At 35.9% G+C, this 24936-nt stretch overlaps 2 protein-coding genes across 6 annotated transcripts in view; both read right to left on the reverse strand.

The window, feature by feature from the left end:
* The window catches only part of LOC128854730 (ATP-dependent RNA helicase p62), a 50667-nt gene that overhangs the window by 16278 nt on the left and 9453 nt on the right, over positions 1-24936 (reverse strand). The gene's annotated exons all lie outside the window — the stretch shown is intronic.
* Positions 1336-24936, reverse strand: part of LOC128854733 (hatching enzyme 1.2) — a 32505-nt gene continuing 8904 nt past the window's right edge. Inside the window, exons 1-3 of one of the 4 annotated variants that reach the window (XM_054089058.1) lie at positions 16384-16468; positions 13707-13920; positions 13026-13603 (exon numbers count right to left, since the gene is read on the reverse strand). In XM_054089058.1, the coding sequence (XP_053945033.1) occupies positions 13083-13603; positions 13707-13920; positions 16384-16431 (783 nt within the window). In that variant the 5' untranslated portion in view covers positions 16432-16468 and the 3' untranslated portion in view covers positions 13026-13082. The other 3 variants (XM_054089056.1, XM_054089057.1, XR_008453642.1) reach the window with 3 other exon arrangements.

A 24936-nucleotide genomic window follows, 5' to 3' on the forward strand; every position in this document is an offset into this window, starting at 1 on the left:
ATATTCTACATACACGCATACATATATAGTATATGTACATACCGTTAATAAAATATGAATACCGTTAATAAAAGACATATGGTGCTAAATATTACTCAAATCGCTTTTATTTTCGTTTTCGTCTAACGTGCTGCGTCCACTTGCTTGAAGTTCCTGGTCTCGAAGATAGTTCTCTCCTGTAGCAATTCCGCATGCCATTAATTCGTTTTTTGACGATGTCGACTGTGGCTTGTGAATAATTTTCCAACAGCTTCTGCCAACTTTGATCACGCTTCACTTTGTTTTTGTAATTCTCGTTTTTTACTTCCCATAATATTTTTTCGCCCCTAAAGGCTTCAATGAAATCGCGCCAAGCTTGATTATCAATTATAGCCATTGCGCACACAACCTTTTGCGTTGAAGTTCACTCAAGCATGAGCTTTGGTATGCATTAAGCCCTATACACATGCCCACATGTAGCAACAACGAGCAGAAAAATTTAATCGATTCAATTTTCTGCAGACTTGAGTGCAGACCAACATTTTGGTCTGCACACTCACCTATCCACAGTACGATGGTCTGTACAACTTTGGCAGGTACTACAGACCGTCTGCTCGTGTATAGCTAACTTTACACACGTAAAAACAATGATTTATTACACAGAAAACACAGGGTTGTATTTTAAACAGTATGGTTTTATTTAGTATTATTTTATAATCTCAGATTTTGGGAGAGAGATTTTGTATGGGAAATCTCGCTTTTTAATTACGGATTGGGAGTTAAGCACAAAAAAACTAGGGTCTGTCAGGTCAACGCAATATCCTAACCTCGCTTCACACTTACTGAACGGCTGAAGCAACGCGTGGGTAGTTTGCTATAGAGCAAACGGGAGAGAAAGAAAGGCATTCGAGAGAGAAGGGGAGAGACGGCGTGTCTCGGTGGCTCCCTCACATCGTTCAGCGCTTGCGATGCGAGAGAGCGACACAGAGAGCGAATAGGCGAGAGTGAGAAGGAGCAGCTGCTCCTTGGCCCCGCCCATTTGACGGATTTCGGTAACGCTCCGAACTTACCGTTTCACTCGCCTATTTTCAATCTGCCTTGGGGCCCCCGACGCGCCTAAAGAAGTTTCACTTCAAAAAGTAGATCATCTACTTATATGTCAACGTATTATAAGTTTTACAAATGAAGACATATTCTACAGTAGTTCAGAGTTTTTTATGATCATACCCACCGCAGGCTAGCTCACAATTTTCTTTCAGGCGGCCAAATATTGTAACCTATCATACTTGTTGAAAGACTATTTACACATCATGTTATGCTACGGATGCAGTTTCGCATGTCCTGCAATACTTTATTAATCATGCTGGTTGAAGTAGTCAAACTTATTTTACAGGCATATAAAGAAGGGTAACAGAGCCGAAAAAAATCAACGTGTTACTGCAAAGCTTTTTTATAAACGACTCAACGACTAACTCTAAGTACATATTCAAAAGGAAAATAAGCAAATTCAAAGAAATGAAATATTAGGGTTGCCTTTGCAGTGTTATGCTATCTACTTTTTCAATAAATTCGATCTAAATGATTTGAATGATGTAAACAAAATTTTATTTCTTAATATTTTCATTGCTAAAACTTTCAGCTGTGTGTTGGTTAGCAGTTAACTGGGAAATAATTACTAACCAGTGATAAATCACTTTTTAAACTAAATAATTGGAAAATTGTTTTCGTTTATCGTTTTATTCCAATTATTCATCTATTTATATTAGCATCTGGTAAATCAATATGATTTAAGTTCTTAAAATTAGTGAATAACAATATTTTATTTTTACTGTGTACATAAATATTAAAAAGTAATTAAATAACCATAAGCTTATATTTAAAGTCCCAATAGATTGCAGAAACTTTTGTACATTCGGGCATGCCTACCATTTAAACAACCATATAAATCGTTTATTTTTAGACAGTCCGTTTTGCTAATGGTTTTCCGTTGACCTATACGTACACCCGGTTGCAATGGTGTCATAGTCGGCTTCTCCCCTTTCTTTTTGCTAAAGTAGAATTCGCCGTAATGCATTACAGAATTGTAATCGTAATCGAACGTCTGTTTGCCTTTCTTTTTAGAAATCAGTTTAAAATTTTTCCGATATTTTGGAACAATATTTTCCCAATGAATTTTAACAAAATTATCTCTATCCGCTCGTGACTGTTCGTGATAGATGCCAATCGCATGCATAAGTTCATGCATAATGCGTCCCTCGCTGCTGAAACAGTGTGCGCTATTCTCATCAGGTTGCTGCAATGATACTATTTGTTCTCCACCGCGCTTTCCTACAAACGACCAGCAACCGGGCGGTGCATCATCTACTGGCGGTGTAATTAATACGTAATCTTCCTCCTCGCCGTCAAAGGGTATAAAATTAATACAAGTTAAGGAATTGAATGTGTTTAGGGCGCGTTGTATGGCCATACGTTCATTGTTTGTGTATAAGTGGCTAATTTCGAAAGGAATAGTGGCGTTAGGCCACACACGTTTCGGATGTTTCATGGGATTAACGCCAAGCCTAAGTGATATGTAAGTATAAGGATCAATGGCAATGTCGCCTTGATAGAGGCGTGGCACTGTTTCAGGATCATCAATCTCAGTTTCACTATCGTCCCAGTCCTCTATGTTAGAGCTCAATGAGTCTGTAGACATTATAAAAATAGATTTAAGGGGTTTTTATTAATAATATTCGAAAATAAATGCGCTCGGAAAGAGATAAAGTCAAAACTGCGTAGAAAATAGCAAAAAATAAGCGAGTAAGCGATTAAAAACCTAAAGGGAAATGCATATACAATTTATTTGAATACATATATTTAGATAAATTACCCACATAAACAAAATAATGCTCTATCCGATTCACGTTATAAACATATTTATATATGTATGTAGATACATTTAAAAATAAAGACCTTATAACCATTTATTTGTAATCATTTATGAAAAAATCATTTCAGTAAAAATAATGTACATAAAGAATATTTTTAATTTATTTTGATCAAATTCTCAGTATTTGACACAAGTCAACGTGTTTCACTCCTAAACCAACGAAAAACGGAAAGAATGTTCGCGAACAAATTTTTGGCTACTCTCAATTGCTACCACGAACGGAAGTACTTTGCTAATACGCGATAGTTCGTTGGTACGGTGTGAATGGCACAGGAAAACGACCAATTCACAGTTCCGCGCTCATTTAAACGCTTTGACAGTTAGTTTTACACTTTACTCTGCAGAATCAATTGACTACACTGGATCACAAATTTCAACTTTTTTTCTGCACCAGAGACGCCGTTATGAAATTCCTATGTAAAATCACCGTCTGATTTCGAAAATCAAGGTTATTTTTTATTCTATGGCAACGTTTTTGAGATATTTACGAATTACCGTTATTTCAAAAAAAAAAAAAAAATTGGGCCTACTTAATCATATATATCTCGAAAACGAATTGAGCGATTCCAAAACCGTTTAAAGCTTTTAAAAGGTAATACAATTTGCTATAAACTGTGTGTAAAACCCTTTTTACTAGGCCCTGCAGATTCAAAGATAACGAACTATCATATCGGATTTTTTAAATTTTTTTTGTAAAAATATAAAAAAATTTGTACTTTGAGAGAAAGGATCTCGAAAACTTTTTATTTTTTCGTATATTTTTTGTTTTCACTCTAAGCTCTGTTTTATTACAAGAAAATAAACTTTGATTAAACAAAATCGATGAACTAATACAAAAGTTACAAGCATTCAAGTAAATATATCCATATAAAAAAACTTAAGTACCCTACAAATAATAGCATATGTATGTACATATGATTTTGTCTTAACTCTATGATCTTATTTTATAATTGAAAAAGTTATGTGTCTTGTTTTGACGCTTATTTATATAAGAATCGGTTTCTCTTATGAGAAACCAACAGTAGTCACCCATCATAGCGACATCCCCCAATCCTTGATACCGGCTTTCAATCATTTTCATTTGCTGGTGAAACCTTTCGCCATGCTCGTCACTTTAGTCGCCAAGATTTTGCGGGAAAAAATTTAAATGGGAGTGCAGAAAATGAATTTTTAAAGACATATTTACTCCTGAAAGAAAATTAAAAAGGGAATTAGATAAGTACATAAGTGACACATTAGCATATAATTTTCTTAGGCTGGATTAATCTTCCAAATCAGAACAAATTTTGGTCGTTCTTGTTTGTTCGGAGCAGGGCAATAAATTCAGATTAAGGGCTATATATTCTCATGTAAATTTAAAAATTTGTTTTGAAATTTTTTTTTTTAGTTTTAAAGTTAACTGGGAAAATGGTCTTATATGTGTTTTTTACCCATTTCCTCATAGTTTTTGATTAAATCGTTCACTATCAGCTCGAAGTTAGGACTTTTGTATTTGCCTAAAAAAGAAGTAACGACCTTTTCAAAAGAGTCCCACGCCGCTGCCTCCACTGGTGACAATAGTTCTTTGAAATGGGTATTGGCCATTATTTTCCTTATTTGCGGCCCCACAAAAATCCCTTCCTTTATTTTTGCTTCTGAAATCTGTGGAAAGATTGCCGTCTATGAACAATCGCCACTCTTTTGAATCATATGGTTCACCAAACTGTTTAAATAGACCAGCAATGTTTTTGCAATAACAAACACTGTCCTTCTTCGTATAGTACTGGGAGAATTGTTCGTGACGAGTCCTATAATATGTTACCTTAACATCGGATGAAACAAATTTAAATTGTTGCATACGAGAGGCGTGTAGTTCGGCCTTTTCTTTTGATAATTCCAAATCCCTTATCCAATCATTGAGTTGTGCGTGTGACAAAGGGTTTCTTTCGTTTTCCGTTTGCAATTCAGTACAACATGATGCCGCGTAATCAGATACTGCTGTTGACAATGAAACTGGAGCCGGAACTAAAGTTAAATTTGATTCTGGCAATGTAGCTTCCGTTGAATTTAGTTCTGGTAATGACACTGTAGATACGCTGGCACAGGTTACTTTTCTTGACTTTCCAACCCCAAATACTTTTGTAGTACAAATATAGCAGTCCGTTGAATGGCAAGTTGGTTCCCTCCACTTCATTGGTGTAATAAATTTCATATGTCGCCTAAATAGATAGTTTAAGAAATTAGTCAGATATGCATTAAAAGAGAGCAAACTCCTAATTTTTACGATGTACCTTTTGGTTCCGGTTTCCGAAAATATCAATTTGACTCGACATGTGGTGCACACAGTATTCGGTGTCCATGGTTTTTCATTGTTTCTAGGCTCAATTCCATAACACTTATGGTATGCAAATTTAAAAGGATTTGAAAACACACGTCACATCCTTTTAACGATAAATTTCCCGCAGATGAAACAGAACATATCTGGATCATTTTTACACTTAAACTCTCGCGCCTTTTTATTCATATTATATTTTTAAGTAAATGACGGATTATAAACTGCAATTATAAAGTGAACAGTATCCGGCGATCCTTGCAGAAATTATGAAGGAACGAGGCACATGTACTATTATTTATACTTACATAGATCAACTAAAAATGCAAGCCTACCTATACAAAAAGGTTCCCTAGTTATATTATACATAGAAAACACTACCTGCCTTAAACATATGATCTTGCTTGAAATGTATCTGTGTTTGAGATAACGACACTAACAATTTTTTGTATCTAATAACCCTTCCAAAATCTACCTGCAACAAACTGATATGCGAACACTAACACATATTACCAGTAGGGTACTTAAGTATTAAATGGGTATATTTACTTGAATGCTTGTAACTTTTGTATTAGTTCATCGATTTTGTTTAATCAAAGTTTATTTTTTTTGTAATAAAACAGAGCTTAGAGTGAAAACAAAAAATATACGAAAAAATAAAAAGTTTTCGAGACCCTTTCTCTCAACGTACAAATTTTTTTATATCTTTACAAAAAAAATTTAAAAAATCGTTCGTTATCTTTGAATCTGCAGGGCCTAGCAAAAAGTGTTTTACACACAGTTTATAGCAAATATTATTATTTTTCAAAAGCTTTAAACGGTTTTGGAATCGCTCAATTCGTTTTCGAGATATATATGATTAAGTGGGCCCAATTTTTTTTTTTGAAATAACGGTAATTCGTAAATATCTCTAAAACGTTACCATAGAATAAAAAATAACCCTGATTTTCGGAATCAGACGGTGATTTTAGGAATTTCATAACGGCGTCTCTGGTGCATTTTGGCTGTAAACCAGTGCTATTTGTTAAAAAGTTGTATGCAATTAACTCTTAGTAAAAAATAGTTAGCAGTTATTAGTGAAAATAAGTGGAAATGTGCAATTATGGTGCAAAGTGTTATATTAGTGTACAGTGCGTATGATTGCGAGATGTGCTTAAGTCACATTGGATCGGCAAACAGGTTTGTACAAACTACTAACTGCCTTATCCTTTCCCAAGGGGAATAGGTTGGCATTAAAAATGGGCGAAATCGGTGAACAACCACGTCCACTTCCCATGTTACGGTAACTCAAGAATCCGTCCGTCTATCCCAAATAAAATTTAGGGAAATTTTGAAATGTAGGTGACCGATTTTGGGGATAAATGTGGTACTGCTGTAAACAATTTTCGCTAGTTAGCGGAATACAAATTAAAGCTATTTTATAAACATATTTTCTTATTTGACGCTAAGAGTTTTGAATAACATAAAGTCTTTGTGGTTGTGCAAGTAAACGGGGGACTGCAGCTTTCCAACGGTATCACTTTTACCCCGAAAATCGGTTACCCTCAAAGCCAACCTTGGTATTGTCAAAAATGCTTGTTATTTAAAGCTTTTGTGTACTTCATTTAAATCATTCAGTAGAAGCAGTCGAATTCCATAGAAATGCCTCAGTAATGCTGTCAATTACACCGGTTAAAATGACTTAAAGATTTTTATTGAGATCATCCAATTCTTAAGTAAAATAAGTTGCTGAGTTCGAAAATCCACATTGTATCTAATGATATAAACAGAATTGGAGTTTACTTGCCCCTTTTTTTTACTTTGCTTAAATATGGTCAATGCGAAAAAGAATATGTTTATTCTCAATACGAACTTTTATGTCTACTGCAGAATCTTTTTCATCCATTCTTAAAACTTTTGTCGATGTTCCGGGGAAAAATCATTTTCATATGTTTATATATTATTTATATTATACTAGCATTTCCCAGTGGGCTTCGCACCACCATACATAAAATGTTTTTTTATATCGCAAGAAATTTTTCATATTAAGTTTTCTTTATAGAACTCGTAAAATGTTTAAACAGTTGAATTAGTTGATTTTTTTCATTCAACATAGTTTCTAAAGATGTCACAATAACCTTTTCTGTACTTTTTTAAAATTTGATTGTGGTGGTCACCTACATATATACAGGTAAGGTGAAAGAGCCGATAAAAACTTGTAATTAAACTTTGATTCTTTAATTTCCATTTCAATTTTTTACGCTAAATAAATTATGCTAAAATAAATAAAGTTAAAAATGCTTTTCCAGTTCCTCCTGGAGCATTCAATTTTTTATTATATTTGCGTCCAAAATCACTTGCAATTCGATAAAAAATTTATGCGAAAGTTGATTGCATCGCAAAATAAAATTGTTTTCTTGAGGGCGAATCATTAATCGATACGAATAAAAATTCATCGCACTGACGGTTTTCGTTGATTTTTGACCTGCGATGCAAAAATTAATTAGCGTATGAAAATTATTTAAAAATCATATTTAAACAAAAATAAAATGTGTATGTACCAGTTGTTGGATTTCTCATTGGTATGTTGATATGATAGCCATCGTCCCCTCTCTAAAACAAAATGGGGTATTGCAATGCATCATAACAGCGATTGAGTTCTGAAATACGTTGTTGCTCATTTCTACGATACAAAACAATATCTCGTGGCTGAAACTGTTCACCAACCACAACAATAGCTACTTCATCAATCGTTGGTACATTGAATCGTCTGGCGTGCTCCCAATTTGTGTTTTATCGGCTTTTATTATGATTTTGTGGCCAACGGTGGGCATCAGATCGAGTGCCACTTTGAACAATTTCACCAATTCATTGTGTTGATGGAACATTGTTTGCAATTCATTCACGATTGATCTTTTCGTATTCGTCGAAATTGCACAGCGCTGATCTAATTCACGATTCTCATCACCAATAAAATATATTTGCAAAAATTGATGGTCACCATCTGGGAATGGTAGCAAAGACCCAGCTCTATGGTATATTTGACCTTGAATCCGTAAAGTTCGAGAAATATATGTAGATAACGGATCTGAATTTTTAAAAACATTTTAACTGGTTGTAGTACATAAGAATGCAATCTCTTAACCTAAAGGCGAGTTCCCAATTGGTCTATATCTGGAGTCCTTAGTTACCCAGAGAAAAGAAAAGTCCTCTTTCATTAGCATTTATCAACAACTTACAATGGATACTCATGTGGTTCAAACACATCCTAGGGTTATCCAGGTCCACGTTTTGGTCTATATCTCGAGACCCTAGTTACGGAGGGGCATTAAAAATACTCTATACTATAGCAATCATCAACAGCTCCCATTTGCTACCCATATTGTACGAACACATCCTTAAGTTATCGGGGTCCACATTTTGGCCGATATCTCGAGACCTCAGTCACGGAGCGACATCAAAAATACTCTATACCATAGAATCATCAGCAGCTTCCATTTGCTACCCATATTGTACAAACACATCCTAGGGTTACCCGGGTTCACGTTTTGGCCTATTTCTCGAGACCCTGGTATCCGATTCTTAAAATTTCAAAACACAAACCATCTACTGAATAGTCCAAACAAAGCCTAAAAATTTGGTTTGGATAGGTGAGCCCGTTCTTGAGTTATAAGATTACCAAGGAAATGTAACTTCTTTTTATATATATAGATTTCTTACTATATAAAACAAAAAATTTGAACTTGAATAAAGTGTTTGTAAGCTTTGTAAATATCTTTAAAGCGTTTAACATTTTTGAAAAATAAGACATGAACGAAAGGCAGTAAATTTAAATATTCTTGTACTCACAAAATTAAATCACTTCATCGCTTTGCAATATTCACAATATTTCTCATCAAATTCGTTTTTGGTAAACTTTAATAAAAATATAGTTAATTGCATATCAAAATCGTTCCAAACTTTGTACAAAATTCAGAAAAATTGAGTACCTTTCAAAAAAAGATCATCAAAATTTTAATTTTATGCAGAGACTATGAGTATGCCAATCAATTTTAGTAAGTTTGAAGTTGCTCAAAAATCAACCCAATTTCTTATTAAAAAAGTTACTTGAAAAAACATGTCAAGCCATTTCAAATTGCGTTACTTAAAGTAATAATCGACCGTTAATAAGTGAGATTTAATCAGACCGGTACTAAAGCAGACCCATGCAGGTAAGTATGTGTAGGTATGTTAGAACCTTTATTGGAATATTTTCACATTTCAACGCTAGAATGATTTAATATTTAATCTTCTTATTATTTAGATATGTTTCGATTCAGCTATAAAAGCTGTAAAAATGAGCCATTCCCGCGAATTGAAAATCGAAAAATTAATGGGAAAAATGTGTAAGTATTTTGGTTGTAAATAAGAAACCCACACTTTTTGTTTAAAATCTTGAGTTAATTTATGTATTTTCACAAGCAAGAGATACACTTTTTCAAAGAAGAAATAAACTTTTAAAATAAATCCTAAATAGTAATTTATTGCAATAATAATAAATAAATAATAGTCTAGTATTGTCGAAGCACAAGTGCAAGGATCCGCCTTTAGGCGGACTTTACACATTTTACCTGCATTAGGCAAATGAATAGAATATTAAAAAATACCAGCAGATTCGAGTTCAGAAACGTGAAATTGGTTTGGTAGAGTTTTGTGAGTCCAAACAAAATTGCATGCGTTAGAGGGTTAAGAAATTTGGGTACGCGGTGTTGAACGGGTTAAGAAGATTACCAATCATGAGGGCAGCTTTGGAAGTTTCATTCCGGGTTAAAGTGAGATTATTTTGAAGGTCGATAAACAAATTTGGCTCTTAAAATAATTTGCTTGTATTTTACTGTGTAATTTTCTTATAGTAATGGTCGCACTTCATAAACATAATAAAAGTTATTTTTGGAGTCTGAGGTTAACATTCGTATAATTGAAATTAAAAAATTTACCTGGAGCACTCATGAATTCATGGTCGAACAAATCCACTCCCATAGGCTTGTATCTGGACTTGATTTGTGCACTTAAGCCTTGACACATGACACTGTAGGCGACTAACAAGCAGCATAAACGCCAAAATTTATAAAAATTCTCACTTTCAGTTAACATTATTGGCATTATATCACACAACTTGAATTTTCTATATTGAATAGGTATATTCGTTTGGAAATACTGAAAATATTAGTTTTGGCAATCAATTTGCACTTTATGCGCATCAATGTAGACTTATATTCTACAGTAGTGGTTTTCATAAAATCGGCATGCAAAGAGGACGTTGTGCCATTTATTTATTTACATTTTTTTTAATAAACGATATGCGATTTCAGTAATGCTAGCGAATGACGTTGACGTTCAGCGACGAAATGCGGCGATTTAGCGCAAGCGTGCTATCAACATAAATAAATGTGAGATGACTACAGTTGCAAATTAACGTCGAATCCAACAAACAAGCGGGAAAGCAACAAATAAAATTGCGTAAAAAATATAAGGCAAAATATGAGAAAACATGAACGTCGCGACGTTACACCGTACTGGATCACCAACGATTTACAACTGCGACTGTTACTAGTGAGCGATTAAGCTAAAATCACTATCGCATAAAATGCAAAACATTCGGCCAAATAAATCTGCGGGCGCGACTTTATTAAAGTTCCAAATATTCATTTTACATACGAGGTGTGACTATTAACTAACAGAGCTGACGCAGTAAAACATTGTATTTTGATTTCATGCATTATAAACTACAATATATTATACAAACCCTCTCCTCTCATTCATAATTTCAAAGGTGATTTTTTTTCTGTCAAAGCAGATTTGGATCTCAGAAATACATATATAGATAAAAATTGCACGACGCAAGAAATGGCGAGGGTCTCACACTGAGATGTGATACTTGGCTAGAAACCTCGGTCGGTGACTTTGGCACAACGTGAATTTCGTCGCAGATTTCCTCGCCGTCCAACGCCTACTGGTGAAACACTGCGACGTTTAGCCGCTCGCCTCGAAGAGACTGGCACAACACGAGATGCTGCCAGGCGTGGCAGACCCCGGAGTAGCCGTTCCGCAGAGAATATTGCTGCTGTAGCTGAGGATGTCATGGAAGCGCCGTCGACATCGACCAAACGACGTGCCACGCAAATTCTTTACAGCGAATTTTGGTACAAGATTTGAAGATGTTTCCGTACAAAGTCCAGACGGTACATCAGCTGTTAGCTGCTGACCGCCAATCGCGTCTAACATACGCTCAAGCCATCCTTAATCACCACCAAGAGGAAGATGATTTTTCATCAAAAATAATCATGAGTGATGAGGCCCATTTCCTGAAAATTCCATTTCCTGAAAATCCGCGTGTAACCCACGACGAGCCATTGCACCCGCTCAAAGTCACTGTATGGTGTGCTGTTTTCGCTGGAGGAGTCTTCGGACCTTTTTTCTTCGAAGACGTCGCGGGTCAAACGGTTACTGTGAATGGTGAGCGCTACAGAGCAATGATCAGCGAGTTCTTTTTGCCGCAACTTTATGAATTGGGATTGGAAAACATGTGGTTCCAACAGGACGGTGTAACGGCACACACTGCACGTGCCATAACCGATATGCTGAAGGATGTATTTCCCGGGCGCCTAATCTCCCGTTTTGGCGATTTGCACTGGCCAGCAAGATCGCATGATTTGACCGCTCCAGACTTCTTTTTGTGGGGCTTTTTGAAGTGGCGGGCTTATGTCAACAAGCCTAAGACTCTTGCAGCTCTTAAAGACAATATCCGTCAAGAATGTGAGGACCTATCGCCGGAAGTTTTAGCCAAAGTGATGGAAAATGCCATAAAAAGGGCTCAAATGGCAATCAACTGTGGCGGCGGCCATTTACATGACATCATATTCTGGACTTGATGTAGAAAAAATTAAAAGACCAAATAAAAATAACCCACAAGAAGAATCAAAGTTTTTCTTTTTTTTTTTTTAAATTACAGCCAAAAAACATCGCAAGGTTGCCTTTGCGCCACCTGGTATTTACTAATAGTTGGATCTTCAGAAAACCAGAAAGAGGAGAAAGAGAAATATATGGATAAATAAAAAAAAAAAAATAAAAAAAATCCATTGCTTTTAATTTTGATTCACACTTGCACTTAAAAACTAGAAACTTCAATGCGATCGAATATTCTGTAAACGAGCGATAGATACTGCATTGCAAGGACAAGGTTTCTCGCTTAACAGCTGGCGCTGACGTTTACCGCATCACTTAGTATAGTTATTTAACAATCACACCTCGTATACTACATGCACTACACGCACACACGTTTACATACCCACATGGATTTATACTTAGATACATAATATAAGTGTACATTTGTATTTGGTTGGCCCGAAATTAGTTTACGAGTAAAAATAGCTTTATGGGATTGCTTTAGCTTTGACTCTCTTGAGTGAATGTAGTTTTTGCTTAAGCCTACAATCGTGTGCCAAACCTTAAAACCCCTTACCGAAAAGGAAAACTTAAAAGGTAAATGTGCATGAAGAAATAAAAAAATTGTATCGAAAACGTAAACAAATCATAATACCAATGACTGTGTGAGCCATATATGGTGTACTGATTACACTATGTAACAAAAATAGAAAATTTCTCAGTCCTTGGGGTGTAATTGTTATTTCCTCGTCTGTTATGTCTTAAAAGTATGGAAACCACCTAATATTCCTCGGAAACTTTGCTTTTGTCACCAGGACAATGAGATTCATTAAAATATGCTAAAATTATGAGAAAAACGTGTTTGAGTATTTTACTACAGAGAAAATCATACAGAACAGCACATATAAATCAAAACTAGATTTTATTAAAACTTCAGAAAACCAAAAACATAAAAGTAAATCAGAAGTGGGTGGTTTGGCAGAAGCAGAGCCCATCTTCGCTGATGAAGAAGTTGGAAAATAGTTCGTGACGCTTCCTCTGACATGAGACTTTAACACTAGGATCCAGCAAATTCCACTGCATCAGTCTGGACGTCAAAAGTTCAGCATTGGACTTGGTGAGACCAAGATCTCTGATCAAATCATTCATGTCCTTTTGGTTGGGATAGCATGCGTTTCTGTTATCAGCTAGTAAATTGAATCCTTCACCTTCATTGTCTTCCTCACTCTTGGAATCAGGGCTCTCACAGGAAGACACCTGCTCTTTCTCTGGAGGAGTAGGAACGGAGAGGCCAGAGCTGTGTGGAACTGGAGCCATGGATGAAGGAATGTCAGGATACATGATTGGACTTGCTTTTTTGCCAGTCCGACGTTTGGAAGGGTCCACTATGCAGAAAAAGCAGTTGCTTGAATGGTCAGTGGGTTCTCTCCAAACTCTTGGCACAACAAACTTCATAACTCTCTTTTCCCCTCTGTACCATCCTGCAAAAAAAAAATTAGAAAAGAAAAGTACCGTCTAATAAAAAAGTGAATAGAAACATTTATTTTACCCATAACAAAGCAATATAGTTTTAAAATGTCTTACCTTCCAAAGTCCTTTTGCAGTTTTCACAGGCGAAATGAGGTGCCCAGGATTTGTCTTGATCACCCACAGGCATGCCGAAATAAGCATTGTAAGCTTCGCACATTTCAAAACATGTTTCCCAGGAGTACTTTTTCGCTCTTGTTTTGATAAAATATCTGCAGACATAACAAAATGCATCTGCAGGATACTTGCAGCCTCGTTTGAACGAAATTATCTGTAATAAAATAAGAAACAACTCTCAATAAACCACAACAAATCTCTAATGTAGTGTGTACTGCATCTAGGGTTTAACCAATGTTTGTAAAATAGTTTTCAAATGCATTCTTTAATTGGTATGCTTTATTGAACAAGTACATACAATATATAAGTATAGGCGATAACGTATTTTTCAAAAAAGCGCTGCCATGGTCACAAAAGCAAAGTTATCTAGGGACAATAGCTGTTTTCTATACTTTTGGGACCTAACTGACTAGGAAATAACAATTACAACCCATGAACAAAAATCTTGTTACATAGTGTTACTTACTGGTGTAATCGCCGCGCGCCTCTGCGGCAGTCTGAATGCACGCCAACATCAAAGTCAACAAAAAAAGAAACACACTACAGCCAAGCGCACTCTATTATAAATATTTTTGAATTCACCCGCAGGTACATACAAACATACCTATGTATGTTTACGCATTTTGGTAAACTAGTCGCTTTGCCAATGGTAATAGCTGACGGGCGATACACCGCCGACGCTCGCTTGATCACTACTCAAATTGTTTCGAGCGTACAACGTCTAAGTTGACATACTCGGTATGTGTTGTTGCTTCTGTTACTTTTTGGTGCTTAAACCCATTTGAAATGAAATTCATTTCGCAAATTGGCTTAATTTGTTTAATATTATCAGCTCTCTTGTAAGTTTCTCTCTGACTCTTTTTCGATTTAATCCGTTATGAATTAGTCGGGTAGCATTTCGTTCATTATAGCGTGCGTACGGTGTTTAAGGATAACTTGAGAGTAGAATTACTTAGCTTTTATTTTGAATAAAATTTAATGAAACTTCTCAAATTTTTTACACAACATTAATTTATTATGTATTTATCTATAAAATCATTCAATATAATCACCATTAGCTCTAATAACCTCTTCAATCCGAGTTCTGAAACGAATGCATGATCGAATCAAATGCGTCTTATTCATATTGACCATAACGGCATTAATTGCAGCCTTAAGAAAAGGAATGGTGGTATGAGAATGCTTATTGGTTTCACAGTCAACTACTCCACTTGCTGGTTTAGTACTAACTTTTTGAAACAGTAAAAGTTATAGTAAAAACTTATTGGCTTAACGAACGCCTCGTGATTTGCGTTTATATCATTTTGGGTGTATTTTCCACCATAAAGGAAGGTACAACGCTTAAATGCACAAAATTTAAACAAAAAAAAAAAACATTAGTAAGTACATTCTGTCAAAAAAGTACCGGGAATTGTTCAATAAACCGCAAAATAATTTGTTTAATCATCACAATTTATTTTGTCACCTTCAAAATGGCTCCATACGAAGCAATACATATACGAGATGTGTTCAAAAAGTATCGCGAAATTTGTGTTTTTTCAAAAACTATTTATTTACATTATTTCAAAGTAATTCCCATGAGATATTATGCACTTGTGCCAACATTTTTTCCCATCTTTGAAGCACTTCAAAAAATCATTTTTTTATCTTGTTCAGCTCCTCCTTCGATGTCGTCTTTATCTCGTCAATAATAGCGTAGCGTCGTCCTTTCATGGGCCTCTTCAGTTTCGGGAACAAAAAAAAGTCACAGGGGGCCTGATCTGCGGAATATGGTGGCTGTGGCATCATTAGTGTGTTGTTTTTGGCCAAAAAGTCGCGCACAAGGGGGGAAAAAAAAGGCAGTGTCCCCGTCGTCACGATTTCTACCCTTGTGGTCATCTGAAAAAAAAAAAAAAATACAATTTCTTAATTAATATGAATGTCATTATCGCATGAACCAGAAAAAACGGAAAAAAAAAATTTTCCATAAAATGGCGGCTACTCAAAAAATTGAGGTCGATTTTTCTCTTATTTTTAAGCTTTCTCGAATTGTTTACACATATTAAAAAATAGAAATTTCCAGTTTTTCGAGCTTCATACGATAGAGATATATTTAAGGAATATTCATGACAAATTTCAAGCAAATCGGTTGATTAGAACTTGAGATATCGTGCCGACCGTATCGAACGAAGAAGTTTCGAGAAAAACACTTTTGAATTTCGCCGTCCGCTCAAACCAGTCTAGCTGTCGCGTCACTAAAATAGTTGTAATTTCGAAAATAATTCGAATTTTGAAAAATCCTTTTAGGGAGATATTTTTGAATACCTAAACTATCGAATTTTGAAAAAAAAGTTTTCGATTTTTTCAAATTTCTAGACTAGAATACCCCTCAAAACAATGATTCGAGGCCAGAGGGAACTATTTTGAATAAATAAACTCGAAGTTATCAGAACAAAACTCCTGTCGTTTCTATTTTAGCTCAGCCTTGTTTATTTTGGACTTCACCTTGTATATATACTATTTATTTGCACCTCAACATAACCATAACTTTGCGCTAATTTATGCATTCAACCTAAATTGATTTGATTATCTTTATTGGTACTGTTATATACGCGGCTCCATATATATTCCAACATACCATACACAAAATTCGCAGGCACATACGCAAATCTGAGCCAACAAGCATATGTATGAAGCCTCGTATGTGTATATATTTCCATTTTAGCACCATAAATCCACTGAAGTATCCAAGTATCTATACAAGATACAACTTGCAATTTTCATCTGAAAACAAAAAACAAAAAGATTATTAATTTTGATGTAATTATCTTCGATGTGAACTAAGAAAATTGGGAGAAACACGTAAAATTCGAATTTTTGGGGAAGGTAGAAAAAAAAAAAGTGGTTTTTCAAGGAAAAAAAACTCAACTGGGTAAAAAAGTCACTTAAAAAAGTTTTTGGATGTTTTTTTTAGTTCACATAGAAGAGAAATCAATACCACACAAAATGCAAAAAAGACTTAGTTTTGTTGAAAATATTTTCAAAAAACGTAAAAAAAAAATAATTTTTCCAACATTTTGCTTCATAAGTACCACACAAATTTTCGAAATAAATTTTTTCAAAAATTGTAATTGTTGCACAGGTCTCTAGCAATAATTTGGCTTTTACAGATTGAAAAAATATCAATTAGTCCACGTGTTATAGCCAAACAACCATATAAACAATATACTGAAAATCGGCATTTGACTGCAAACTTCGAAGGCCGATTAAAAAAAAATTCGAGCTAACATAAACAAACGGCGCGATACGGGTCTTCTAATTTCGCCTCTATTTTCACCCGCCACTCTCAGAATGGACCTAATTTTTGCTAACCTGAATTTGTTCCACAGTGTAATTGGACCGCCTTGTATCGTGACCAGTAATTTCGTGCCGAATATTACATATCGTGCAAGACGCCCCGTTTTTGGTAAATTGGCACTAAAAGCACAATCAAATAACAATCTTAAATACAACATTCATAATCAATACAAATTGTAATTTGATTGTATTAATAATAGCACAACTAAAATCTTAAAAAAAATTTACTTTGGTGCCAATCGTCAAACAACTAAAGGACAACTGTTCGCTAAAAACCAAAACACGCAAGAAAATTGCTTGGTTTAGTTTACACAGAAAACAATAAATATTAACCCGTGCCATTTTGCTGAAAACGAGCACGCAAATAAAGAAAAACCGGTTTGGTAAAAAAAAAGGAAAAAAATTCAAGGTGAATGAAATAAAAATAAAAGCACGAATAGAACGAATGAAAAAAATGTCGCTGCTGCTGTGTAGCTCTAAGAAATGTATAAAGTTACGAAAGTTGAAAGGAATTGCGCAGTCGCAAATAAGAGCGATTTTCAGAATTTTTAAGGAGCAATGCCCACCAACACCAAATGCACTTAAAACTCTTTATCCATCTTAATAATATTTGTTATGTGTGAATTTTTTTATTTAAATTACATTTTCAAAAAATTTAAATGTAAATTCTATGACACATACAATTAGTGCCAAAATAATAAACTGTACACCACATATTGACAAGTTTTGGCAATGTATTTATTTTTTTTTCAAAAATTTTCGTGTATGCAGTTTTGTAATCCATTGAATTTTGTAAGTGCAATTTTGAATTTTGAAGGGCGAGTTCAAGTGGCTCAAAAATTACGTTGATTTCCTACATTTTTTCTGCTGACGTTGTTGAGTGTTTGTTGATTATAGAGCGCGCTGCAGGCGATTTCTGGAAAAGACGATTTACGGTGTACATCGTAACTAGGATTGGATTATCTGAAATCAAAAAACCAAACAAATTTTGTTAATATATTAGATTATCTAGTAATCGTTCGGCTAATCAAAATAGTGAATTTTCACAAAATGGCAGCTTTTAAAAGAAATGATTTCGATTTTTACGTTAAAATTTGGCCGTAAATTGATTATAAAATAAATATAAAATAAGTATCAGATTTACAAAAGGAACGATTAATTACTAGAAAATGTATCTTTAAAGATTGAGTTAAAACGGTATACCGATCAAACAAGCCGTTTTCGAGATGTCGTGTACACCGACTTGAAAAATGCCGTTTTGAAAAAAACACGTTTAAAGTTTCAATACCTACCTTAAAACGTGCCGAGGCATCTCTACATATTTAGGTACAACTCCGAAAGTATTGCTTAGATCTACTTCAAATTTCGTGCGTATACTTTTGAATATATGTACATTACAAAAATGCAATAAAAAAAAATCGATTTTTTTGAAAGTCATAACTGCGTATAACCCCTTAAATTGCTAACGCCAATAAATAAATTCGAAATAACTTTAATTAAAATAAAAATATTTACAACAAAAATATTCTACGGAAAATGACCTTGCAGCTTATTTGGTGTACGGCAAAATATTAACTTTAACACCTGAACAATTCAGTAGGTACATAGAACCAAGATTGTCAGCGAAAGAACTCCACTAGAAATATAAGGTCCAGAATGCATTTTGATAAGTCATGTCAAAAAGGACGAAAATAGCGTCAAGGAAACGACGGAATGACGTTATTTTCGCTGATGAAAACAAATTCAATCATATTAGTTCCGATGGCGACATTTATCTGGCGTCAATTTATTTCGGAGCTGCAGTCGAAGAACCTGCGAGGAACTGTAAAACAGGGTGGAAGTCCCATAGTTTGGGGTTGTATATCATCAGCATCACATAGCAACCGACAGGACTTATACTGAAAACAGTAAACACAGCACGCAGTCCCTTACCGTGCACAAAAACTCACCACCGAGTTCTTTTAATTACATACATAATTACACAATATACCGGTTTGTGTGTGTATGTGTTTGGTTGTATCTACACAATGTTGCCATTGATATTTTTGCTCCCACACTTTTTCACACGTCCGCGTTTTCAGTTACAATTTTTCATTGTTTAATAAACCAAAGCCCAAAACCAACAAATGCAAATACAGGGTGGCGCACGAATCGTGCTACAAAAACAAAACTTAATAACTTTTTTTCTAATCAATGTATTTAACTTTTTGTTTTTTTATTGTATAGATAATTCAATTTTATTTTATGTAACTAATTAGTTTTGAAAATAAGAGAACGTAAATGACCTCCATGCTCATTCACGCATATGCGACACCTGATGAGAAAATTGTTCATTGCGCACAGAAGGGTTAAAGTCGGGATCGCCTCAATTATTGTTGTGATGGACTGCTTCAATTCAGTCAAATTACTTGGTTTTGTTTTATACACGTCTTGTTTGAGATAACCCCATAAAAAAAAATCTGGTGCAGTGAGGTCAGGTGACCTTGGGGGCCAGCGGAAAGTGGAATTTCTGGATATCAATTTATTTCTAAATTTTCGTTGGAGCTCCTCCATAACCGGTCTGGCTATATGTGCAGTTGCTCCATCTTGCTGGAACCAAATGCTGATAAAAGCGATACGTCTTCGCCGCAATTCTGGATAAAAAAAACTCCTTCAACATGTTTAAATAACGGTCCCCATTTACAGTCGCTGTTACACCGTTTTCTTCGAAGAAGTATGACCCGACAATGCACCTTGATGAAACTGCGCACCACACTGTGACTCGTTCTGGGTGCAGTTCCATCTCATGGAGTATTTGCGGATTTGATTGACTCCATATACGGCAATCTTGCTTGTTTACATTGCCGTTTAGATCAAAATGGGCCTCATCAGACATAAACAAGCAATTTACGAAGTTGTTGTCTTCTTCGGCCATTTCAATAATTTTTTGGCAAAATTCCAGGCGAATAGGCAAATCCAGAGGGTTTAATTTGCTTGTGATTTGAACTTTGTACGGAAACAAGTTTAAGTCATCATGAACTATCCGCTGCAATGACCGTCTGCTAACTCCAATTTGCGCCAACAAGTTACGAGTCGAAACTCTTGGATTTGCCTGAATTGACGATGCTACAGCCGCGATTGTGGCTTCGACCCGAACATGGGGATCTCGATGGTACGTTCTGCGTGCGATGCTTCCAGATTCAGCAAACATGTTCACCAGCCTCATAATGGTATATCTGCTCGGGGGAGTGCCGCCAAACTCCCACCTAAATTCCCTTTGGACGGAAATGGTGGACTGCAAAGCATGGTACCGCTGCACTATCCAAATCCTCTTTTCGGTATCCCAAGCCTCCATTTTTTGTAAATCTAAATACTAATCTGCAAAATAAAAAAAATAAAAAAGCCGATTACTCACACAGAAAAAAAGTTATTACGTTTTGTTTTTGTAGCACGATTCGTATTCGTGCGCCACCCTGTAGTTCATTTATGCATAATTAACATTATTCAACAGTATTGTTAAGCTATTTTAACAAAAATTATCATTTTTCTAAGTTTATTTTGTAAATAATTTCGAAATGTACTGCTTGGCAACACTGTGTGGTGAGAGAGCAATCAGCCGAGTGGGTATTACGGGATATTTTTAAAAATCGTGAAATAAAATCTACGGTACTAGGATACGGAAGGAAGGAACTTTTCATTTACATGGGGTTCTCATTAGTTTGATCGGAACAGCTGAGCCGGGATTGCGTTTACGGTGTTCAGTGCTTTCAGCATTAGAAGGGCCTTACAAGAGTGGAGTGAATAACACTCGGAAAAAAAACCCTAAACTCGTTCAAATCTTCATAAATTTTTTATTAATTTGACATCTTTACTTTAATGAAATAAGGTGTAAGAAAAAATTAACACACGAAATAATAAGCTGAGCCACTGTATTGATATGGATATAGGCATTTCCACATTCTAGAAGTGAGAACCCCCACCCGTAGAAAACATAGGTAATATATATTAACATATCTACAGGGTTGGCCATATTAAACTGACCCATGTGATTATTAAAAAAATATGGAAAAAGAAACATTTTTTTGTGTTTCATTGTGAAAAACATTTAATTTAGTTCAAGGAGATTCGTTTACATCACTTTTTGAATATGATATCGCGCAAGTGGTCGCCCTTAGCTCGTATAGCGTAATGTGCCCGTTTTTCGGCGTTTTCCATAGTTTTGGCCAGCGTCTCGGCCGATATGGCGGCTATTTCCCGTCGGATATTGGCCTTAAGTGCGCCTAGTGTCTTTGGCTTGTTGACGTAAACCTTAGATTTCAAATAGCCCCAAAGAAAAAAGTCCGGTGGCGTCAAATCCGGTGATCGTGGCGGCCAGTCAAAATCGCCGCTTTTTGATATCAAACGGCCAGGGAACAAAGTCTTCAATAAGTTGACGGTGGCTCGTGCTGTGTGTGGTGGTGCGCCATCTTGCTGAAACCAGAAGTGCTCCATACCATTTTCACGAACAATCGGCATCACAAAATCGGTTATCATGGCCCGATAACGCTCTTGATTGACGGTCAATGGTTGGTGTTGACCATTTTCAAAGAAGAACGGCCCAATGACCATATCAGCGCAAATGCCACACCAGACTGTAACTTTTTGGTCGTGGAGAGGTACCTCTTCAATAATTTGAGGGTTTTCAGTGGCGTAGAAACGGCAATTTTGCTTATTTACGGTTCCGTTCAAGGAGAAATGGGCCTCATCACTCATAATGATTTGATGCCAAAAATCCTCATCAGTTTGGGCCATTCGGACGACAAAATTGGCATATTCCAAGCGACGAGGCTTATCGGCCGGCAACAGTTGTTGATTTAGTTGTATTTTGTACGGGAATATCCCCAAATCCAAACGAATGATACGTCGTAGAGTGGACCGAGGGATGTCCAACTGAGCAGAACGACGATTACGTGACGTTAGCGGCGATGACTCGATACTGGCTCGTACGGCCGCGATATTTTCGTTAGATCGTCTTGGCCGCTTTTTATTTGGACGTCGGGTATTAGCCACAGTGCCGGAAGACAAAAATCTTTTGTGCATTTGCTTGATTGCGTTCTTTGACGGCGCACTTTTCACTTTATTTTTTTTTCTCCACGCACGTTGCGTTTTTACAATCGAGAAGGAATTTTGAATGTACAGCTGAACAATTTCAGCGCGTTCTATTGGGGTGTACTGTTTCATGGTATAAATCTCCTTCGACTGACGCTTCCAACACGGTATGTCATTAGCTGATCTGAAATTACAGTAAAAAGTTATAGGGTTACTCAATGGGTCAGTTTAATATGGCCAACCCTGTATACTAATATTATAAAGAGGAAAACTTTGTTTGTTTGTTTGTAATGAATAGGCTCAAAAACTACTGGACCGATTTTAAAAATTCTTTCACCATTCGAAAGCTACATCATCCACGAGTAACATGGATTAAATTTTATTTTGGAAATAGGGCTCGAGATATAGGTCAAGACGTGGACCCGGGTAACCTTCGGATGTGTATGTACAATATGGGTATCAAATGGAAGCTGTTGGTGAATGCTTTAGTCCAGAGTATTTTTCATGCCGCTCCGTGAGTGGGGTCTCGAGATATAGGTCAAAACGAGGACCCGGGTAACCTTTGGGTGTGTATGTACAATATATTGAAGATGATTTCCGTATAGTTTGAATACCTATTGGTAGATAGGGTCTCGAGATATAGGTCAAAACGTCGACTCGGCTAACCTTCGGACGGGTATGTACAATATGGGTATCAAATGAAAGCTGTTGGTGAATGCTTTAGTACAGAGTATTTTTCCTGCCGCTCCGTGACTGGGGTCTCGAGATATAGGTCAAAACGTGGACCCGGGTAACTTTTGGTTGTGTATGTACAATATGGGTATCAAATGAAAGCTGTTGATAAGTACTTTAATACGGGGTAATTTTCATACCTATTGATGACTAAGGTCTCGAAATATATGCCAAAACGTGGACCCGCCGTGTCTTTGCACCGAATTAAACCAAACTTACGCACATTGTTAAGTAAGTATTGAAAATGGGTTTCGCAAAGTTTGGCTGTAATTCGGAGCACTGGCAACGGGTACAGCGTTCTTTTGAACCAGCCATAATGTCGCTTACTTTTTTAACGCTTGGGACGGAACTGAACTGTCAAATTGACAGTGTGAATCACAATGTGTCAATATTTCTTTCTGATTTGGATGCCATAAGGAAAAAACGTAAGTGCAACATGTAAAAATTGTTTGTGAATTTTTTTGGAGTGGATTTTGGAACAGTGAATACTTTCTTACGAAATTTGAGAATTTAATGTGAAATCCGAATGAAATTATGTGTTCGTGGAAAAAAAAATTTTTTTCGTTTTTTTTTTTTGAAAAATATAAATGGATAATGGTTAAAAAAGCTCCAATGCTTAATAAAACATATAAGTTGAAACGAAAAATCCGTGGATGATCAGGAAAAAAGACGATTGTTTATTCATATGCGTTGACTTGAAATTTAAAAACAATCTTCTTTTTTCCTGATTTTCAATTTATATTTTATATTTATTCAAAAACAAATAGAAATACAAAAAATATTGTTTATGCCAATACATTATGCGATACATAAATATCGCACTGTAACACATGAACAGATAATTGTTAATTTTGCTCCTATCTGGCAACACGTTTGTTCGCCGTGATTATCTTCACTCAGAATCGACATTCGAGATTTGGTCAGCTCTTTAACTTTAACTAATTGATTAATAAAATATTTGTTTAAACGACTGGTTGGTGGAGAGTTCAGATATGAGCTACCCTTTCAACGACAATTTTTTAAAGTGCGACTCCTCACTATTTTATATGTTCTCGTTTAACTTGATCGATAATGTGTACCACACATTAGTTGAATATTTTCAATTTTATTTCTATTGGGTTATATATAGATTCATACATTAATTTTTTAACTAACCTGTGTGATATATTCATGTTAATTTTTCCAGCCCGCTAAAACACTATTCACTCTCAATGGCGACTTAAACCAATATTACTTATTCTAAACGTGAGCACGCAAAACTTCCACTAACTAGTAATTACCCGTGCACTTCCATCTAAATTTTTTCTCTATACTTAAATAACACATCGGTCAATAAGTCCCCGGTCTAACAAAGAAAACACAAGAGTTACATCAAAATTCGAGTTTATTCATCAATATAGTTTCCTTCTAAGGCTATACAGTCAGTCCAACGCCTTTCCAAACGTTCGATGCCAGTTTTGTAGAACGATTTTGGCTGACCCTCAAAATACGCATTAGTTTCGGCGATGACCTCCTCATCCGATCGAAATTTCTTGCCTGCGAGGATTTTTTTGAGCTCAGCGAATAAGAAATAGTCGCTGGGGGCCAAATCTGGCGAATACGGTGGGTGGGGGAGCAGCTCGAAGCCCAACTCGTTCAATTTAACCATCGTTGCCATCGACTTGTGACACGGTGCATTATCCTGGTGAAAAATGATTTTTTTCTTCGCCATATGCGGTCGTTTTGCGACGATTTCGGCCTTCAAACGCGTCAGTAGTGCCATGTAATATTCGCTATTGATGCGCCCACCCTTTTGAAGGTAGTCATCGAAAAGAATACCATGGGCATCCCAAAAGACCGACGCCATAACCTTGTCGGCCGACGTTTGAGTTTTTGGTCACTTTGGGCGGCTTTCACCGTCTGCAGTCCACTCAACTGACTGCCGATTCGACTCGGGTGTGAAGTGGTGGATCCATGTTTCGTCCATGGTTACATACCGACGCAAAAAATCCTTCCGATTCTTCTGAAACATGGCCAAACAGCTCTCGGAATCATC

Source organism: Anastrepha ludens, chromosome 2, assembly GCF_028408465.1.
Source record: "Anastrepha ludens isolate Willacy chromosome 2, idAnaLude1.1, whole genome shotgun sequence".
In the NCBI taxonomy this organism is placed as follows: Eukaryota; Metazoa; Arthropoda; class Insecta; order Diptera; family Tephritidae; genus Anastrepha; species Anastrepha ludens.